Consider the following 7,590-nt stretch of genomic DNA (forward strand, 5'->3'; position numbering starts at 1 on the left):
CAAGTTGACATGGTAGATAAGAAAGAAGAAGAACTGTGACAGCCGAAAAGAAGACGGGAAGACGAGTTGACGTAACAGCTAAGATAGAAGAACAACTATGACAGCCGGAAAGAAGACGATGCAAAAACCAAGGTACAGATGCAAAGTTTATGGCAGACAATGAGGTATTGGATAGAACAGAAAAAATAACATACCTAGGATGCAACATCACAGACAGCTGGGATCACTTATACGAGATTAAATGTAGGATCGAAAAAGCAAGGAGTGCCTTCCAACAGATGAAGAAAGTTATCTGCAATTTAACCTTCAACTTACACCTCCGACTCAAAATCCTTAATTGTTGTGTTTTCTGTTCTTATGTATGGAGCAGAGGCATGGACTGCTGCGTCTTGCAGACGATTGCAGTCTTTCGAGATGCAGTGCTAGCGTCGCATGCTAAGAATATCATATGTACATCATATAACTAAAGACACAGTAATGAAACGTTTACAAAAAGAACCTAAAGTCTTGAAATCCATTAAAGAAAGAAAGTTAGCATACTTCGGACATATAGTGAGAAATGAAAATAAATACAGAATTCTACTATTGATCTTAGAAGGGAAAATAGAAGGAAATAGAGGACCAGGATGCCGCCGAATATCCTGGCTTAAGAATTTGAGACAGTAGACAGGTATGACCACCGCAGACCTATTTCGAACAGCGGTTAATAAAATATGATGGGCCATTGTGGTAGGCAACATTCATAGAGGATATGCACTAGCAGAAGAAGAAGACATGACTTGGGTGAAGATCCTTTAAATGTCATTAAATTGATATTAAATTACCTAAATTGCTTTAGCCTTATATATTTTTATATTTATAATTTTTGATTTTCTCTACTATATGTCGGTCACACCATAGCGAATTAAGCATTTCAATTTTGTCTTCTCTGTTCTATTCGGTGTCTTATTTTCACTTTTCCTAGCCTATTTGTTGCCAAAAGTGTTACTTTAGATTTAAAAGATTTTACCTGTGATATTTCTACGTCATTGTCAATTAAAATCTCAAAATAAACTTTAAATTTACACCATGAATATTTTACTTTTTGCAAACTTATGCTAAGTAAGCATTCTTCATATGCATTGTATAGTCTTAATAGCATAAATTCTAGATCATAAGAGTCCTGTGATACAATAGCTTGGTCATCTTGCAAAGTTAATGCTGGTTAAGTAGCTGCGACTAAAATGATTTAAAGTTCCTTCTAATTCAAAATTAAATAACATAGGAGGTAGACTACATTCTGGTCTTAACTCTTCAGGTGGGTATATAACTTCTGATAACATGTTGTTAACACTAATATAACCCTTTTTGTTTCTGTAAATTTCTTTTAAAATTTAAAGATTTAAAATTTAAAGTATCGCCTGTTCAACTTTCAAGGTCGTGTAAAGCTCTTTTTAATTTAACCTTAATAGGTTATTATACGCCTTTTTAAAGTCTTTAAAAGCCATGTGCATTCTCTCCCCTATTAAATGTCGCTTTAACATAATGTTTTGTATAATGAAGGAATTATCAATATAGGACTTCCCAAATCTGAAACCATTTTTGGTCTTCGCTTACTTTAGTGTGACTGTCATTTTAGATATCATCATTAGGAATGAAATACCTCCAATGTGCAAATTTCTGGTAATTCAGATTTTAAACTATCCCGTATCGCTATGAATGGTTTTACAGTCTAGAAAAATATCCAATTTGCATACCGATTCCTAACCTCACTAATGTCTTCAAATGCATTACTCCAATGTAACATATTATTAATTGTTGGACTGAAATAAATCAAATGTGCTTAAAAGACACATTGGAGCTATTACCTATTATAATATCTGCATATTGGAGGTATATCATACTTTCATCTGTCATATTCCTAACCTCAAATTTCCCAAAGAAGCTATTTACCAGTGCATGATGAGTGTTTTCAAAACAGGAACTAAAATAATTACCTCAGAATATGCCGCATTATGTTTTATACCACATTAAATTTAAGAAAAGATACAATGAAGCTATAATGGCCCAAGTAATCCAGCCACTTATAAAATTGATACTTCTGGTGAAAGTCTGCAAGATTCCAAAATTCAACAAGTAAAAACAAGATTACTCCCAAAAAATGAGACAAATTTGCAAACAAAACATTGTTAAGAAATGGTTGCAAGAGATTCCTAAAATTCCTTCACATTATTGTAAAACATCTACTTGCAGGGAATATGTAGACAACAGTTTTATAGCAAAAAAATACATGTACAGACTATATAAGGAATTGTGCGATGATGTAAAGCAGTATCAGCTTATCAGTCAAAGCTTATATCAAGTTGTTGGAAGCTGTTTTAGAAACAGAGAAAATATCTATACATAAGCCAAGGAAAGATCAATATGATACGTGTATTGCACATCAAATGAAGACAAAATTACTGAAAATTATGATCAGCACATGTCAAAGCAGAAAGAAGGAAGACGGGCAAAAGAATTATTAAAAAGTAGCGTAAGTTATGACAAATTGGTTCTTACAGTTTACTGAAAGTGTTTCAAAGTGTCCAAAAGTGATTTTAATGCGATTGTTATAAATTAGAAACAAAATAAATGAAAAAACAAGTTAGGTATTAAAAATTTAACATTATTTAAAAAAATTGGTAATTAAAAATACAATTATACTGACTTCAGTGGTCCCAGTCTCCGCTGTGTAATAAATTTAGTAATTATGTATTGTTATGTTGATTAAATTTTGATTAATGGCAGTAGCTGGATATTACTATGGAACGACGGATATTTACTCATAGCCAATAGTTAGACAAAAAATATTCGCGTGGATTATTATTAAAATAAAACTGAATCAATTGAAACAAAACTTTTTAAGCTAGGTTTTGATTTTTATTTTAACAGCAAACGGTGAGGCTATATCTCCTGCTATAATTAATTTTTGAAATGGCCTTCCTGGTTGTTTACCACAATAAATCTAAATATTTATGACATAAAAGTCTTAGAATAGTATAATATATAAACTTTTTTACGCAATACTTTGATAGTTAGCTTGGCAATTGTTGAATCAAACTGTATCCATCACGATAAGTAATCTATCGTTATGTTATGTGCACGATGAAAAATAAAATGTATGGCCGCAAGTTAATTAGTTTTTTCTTTTGTCTTCGTTGGCTAGTATGTTAATTAATATAGCCTTTTATATAAATAAAAACCTGTTGCTGTCCTAAATATTTCCCCACGCAATCCCATCATTTGTCCACAGCTTCAGAAATAAATATAACATTAATATAATAGACCCATAATGCCAAAAATATAATTGTTAGGAATCAAATTGACGTTATTTCGCTCGACCACAACTTTAAGAAATACATAAAATATATTAAAACCTATCTTGGAGTTGACATTCATAGCGATCACAATCCAGGTATAATAAATTTAAGACTAAAAATATATCTGAAAAAATATAGTGATAAAAAAATAGATATCATACAACTGATATATACTCACAAACGATAGAGAACTTCGTACAGCTAGACGTTGAAGTTACATGGACTGCTCAAAAAACGAAAATATGGATATAATATAAACAAGAATGGATAATGCAAGATCACATCTAATCTAATTCATGACCGTAAGACGAAAACATTAGAATAGACCTAATAGAATACAAAAGAAACCATAATCATCAGAAACTTAAGAAAAGAAAATCACTATAAATCACTAATGTCTATAAAATGTAAAAGAAATAATAGGTAGAAAAGAACTAATATTAAGAAATAATAATAACTAAATAATTACAAGTATTGAAGATAAACTGGACAGATGAAAAAAATGCAGTCAGATATCTTTTACGAGGTAGGTATAAACGATAGACTCTGTGCCTCACGTTCTATAGATAATCGAATAAATGAAAAAGGTCGCGAAATAATCAAAGAAGAAGGACGCAGTAAAAGTTTTAAAAAAGAACAGAAAATTCACTGTTTCAGAAAATTTTTATGTTGAAATATTTAAATTAATTGCAGATGATAAAGTTAACACCCTAATTTATTGTAACAAGCTAGTAATAGTCTGGATTTATTAAACAAAAAAAATTATATACAGTAGGCGGTACAGACCGGACTTTGACCGGTCCTCCGATTATTCGCGCCGAGGTGGTACGCTATATAAATAGCAAAACTGGGCAAGGCCCCTGGACCGGATGGCATTACTACTGAAGCCCCAAAACTGTTGGATGATGACAACATCGACACTTTGGTAACAATTTTCAATGCCATATATGACACCGGCCACATTCCAACGGATTGGCTTTGTTCAACCGTCATAATGATCCCTAAATCACAAAGAGCGACAAGGTGCAAGGACCACAGACTGATTAGCTTGATGAGTCATTTACTTAAAATATTTCTTCGCATACTCCACACAAGAATGTTCAGAAAACTAGAAGAGCTGAGCGGCGAGACACAATTTGCTTTCAAGAAGGGACTCGGGACGCGCGAAGCATCATTCTGCTTGAATACCCTGGTACAAAACTCTATGGACCAACGAAATGATATAGTCATCACATTCCTCGACTACGAAAAAGCTTTTGACACCGTCAAACACGATGAAATAATAAAAATGCTACACAATGCTGATATTGATGAGAAAGATATAAGAGTTATCCAGAATCTCTATTGGAATCAAAAGGCACGTGTGAGGCTGAACAAATCAACAAACACAGAGGAATTCGAAATTTTACGAGGGGTGCGACAGGGGTGTATTTTGTCTCCTATGCTGTTCAACCTCTATGTGGAGAATGTTTTTGCATTTGAAAGCACTGATTGTGGTATAAAGGTCAACGGGTACCCGATAAATAACATTCGTTACGCTGACGACACCGCAATAATCACAGATAACGAACATGATATGCAGTTGATACTTAATAAAATAAACACCACAGGAAAAACATATGGCCTGAAGATAAATGCTGAAAAAACAAAATGCATGACAATAAGCAAGGGCGCATTTTTCAGAGTACAACTGCACGTAGATAATGCTCCAATCGAGCAAGTGAAAACATTCAAATACTTGGGAATGATGGTCAATGACCAATGGGATCATCAACAAGAAATAAAATGCCGTACCGAACAAGCAAGACAAGCTTTTCTTAAATTTAAACCGCTACTTTGTAACCGCAATCTTTCCTTCAATCTCCGTTACAGAATGGTTAAGTGCTATGTATGGTCCATATTGTTATACGGCATGGAGACATGGATGTTGAAAATATCTTCCATTAGCAAGTTGGAAGCCTTCGAAATGTGGACCTTGCGAAGAATGTTCCGCATACCATGGACAGATAGGGTGAGAAACGAGGAAGTCCTAAGAAGAGCAAATACTGAGAGAGAATTGCTCAGCTTGATCAAGGCACGAAAGATTGGATACCTGGGCCACATCCTGAGAGGGGAAAAATACGCAATCCTTCATCTAATTATCCAAGGAAAGATTGAGGGCAAGAGAGGAGTAGGTCGCAAACAAATGTCGTGGCTGCGAAATATAAAGAACTGGACAGGCGTAACTAACACTGGCGAACTTTTGCATGCCGCAAAAGACAGACGTCTGACCTTAAGATAATTCGCCAACGCACTATAGGTGCACGGCACCATAAGAAGAAGAAGGCGGTACAGTAGACTACCGCTAATCTTCATCTAAGTTTTCTGTTTTTTATTTTTATTTAAATTATATTTTAAAAGTTTTATCAAGTAACTTTATTATTTATTAATTACTTTTTTATAGATTGCTTGCTTTAGCATTTTAAAATAGAGAAAAAGTTATACTATGCTAGTATAGAAGCTTCGTTTCAAAAATTGTACGCAGCTCTAGTTACGTATGTTAGTCATATGTAATGCTGTGTGTGTTGGTAATACGTTGTTACCTTATAATGATTGTTTCTTAAGATATTGTCAGCGCTATCAAAAAAATAGAGTAATAAAATAATCAATAACTATAATGGTTGTTTATTAATATAGTTGTTCATAAAGATTTTAAATAAAATAAAATTTTATATAGTTGGGTATGTAGCATCAGTAGTAATACCACATTGGTTATTTTTATTTCTGCTCATCCATATATATCCATCCATTCCCCAGTCGGTTCCCCAAGAGTTTTTCACGATCCAGTAATCCTGTCCTTTCTCTGTACCATATCCTACCACCAGTACCCCATGGTTCAAAGAATTAAAGTCACTGTAGCATGAAGTATCATCGAGTATTCCTACAAAATGTAATTGTTAATATATTTTTATAATACAGTTTTATGTATTCAATCAACACAATAAATTAATATAATTTGTAACAAATAAAATAATTAGTACCTGAATCATATAATTGAAAATTAAAACTGGCATCAATAGCTACTGATATGGGTCCCTTTGCAACAACAGCATTTTTAAGATCATCTTCATCGTTCTTCTTAATATATGTAAAGTTACTTATTTTTGCAGCTACCTTGGAACTATCAAATCTGCATTTATCATCAATGCCTTCATAAGGATAATCTTTTTCAGACATTATTCCTCCAGCTGCTTCAATGTATTCTAGAGCCTTGTCCATGTACCCACCTGAACATCCATAGCAATTATCCTTTGCACAATCTACTAAATTTTGTTCACTTAAAGATACCAATTTTCCTGTTTTAAGAAAATACGCTCCTTCCACAGTTCCAGTCTACAAAAGAGGAGATATTAACGTATTACAATAATTTTTATTTATTGAAAAAAATCTACATTTTTTAAGATTAAATATGGCATATGAAGATAATCAAATGTTAGTTCACAAAACGAATGTCAAAAACGATCGATATAAACTGTTTACTTTGGCGATACTTAAAAAATTTAAAATATAATATCCTGATAAGTCAAAAATAGATATTATCATAATTATAATTCAATGAAAGTTAGAAAGGCCTTATGTTTTGAAAATAAACTTATGGCAATCAACTCTGTTAAAAATAGCAACTAGCGAGCTAACGTATAAAGTGTTCAAAGTATTTGTTTCTCAAGCTCCAATAAAAAACGCTAATAAAATAAACAATACAAACTACGTACCGTACTGAAACTCCAACAGGAGCCACACGATCCTTGATTCTTGACCTCAGTCACTGCACCTTTTTCTCTCCAATCAAACTTGGATGGAAGGTCTGTTACCGGAGTAAGTGAGTGGGTAACACGAGTTCTAGTGGATTTCCTACTTTTAGAAAGTCCTAACATATCGGAAAACTCCTTTTGAGTCAAATCTGCAAATTTAGTTGCACCCAACTTAAAAGTAGACAGTCCCTTATCAAATTGGTCATTGTGATTTGCGATTTTTCTTAGATTATCTTGAAAAATTGTAAATCGCTTTTGCTCTTCAATGTAATTTCTATAACTTTTGTTATGTTTTACCTAAATAGATATAAAATAATAATTAGTAAAAAAATATTTCAGTATTCAGGCCGGTTAAAGTTATTACTATATTCTGTTCTCACCTTAAACTGTACCCATTCTTCTTTATCAACCAATGCTTGGACTGAAGCAGTAGCCAAAAAAATGATAATAAAAACCTTCAT

At 32.9% G+C, this 7,590-nt stretch overlaps 1 protein-coding gene across 1 annotated transcript; it reads right to left on the reverse strand.

Moving 5' to 3' along the window:
- Nucleotides 1-6,046: 6,046 nt before the first annotated feature.
- Nucleotides 6,047-7,590, reverse strand: LOC140438412 (cathepsin L-like). Its single transcript, XM_072528097.1, has 4 exons — nt 7,510-7,590; nt 7,091-7,426; nt 6,359-6,710; nt 6,047-6,258 (listed from the first exon to the last, which is right to left on the reverse strand). The coding sequence occupies exons 1-4, from the start codon at nt 7,588-7,590 to the stop codon at nt 6,047-6,049; spliced, it is 981 nt and encodes a 326-aa protein (XP_072384198.1).

This window comes from Diabrotica undecimpunctata, chromosome 1 (genome assembly GCF_040954645.1).
Source record: "Diabrotica undecimpunctata isolate CICGRU chromosome 1, icDiaUnde3, whole genome shotgun sequence".
Lineage (NCBI taxonomy): Eukaryota > Metazoa > Arthropoda > Insecta > Coleoptera > Chrysomelidae > Diabrotica > Diabrotica undecimpunctata.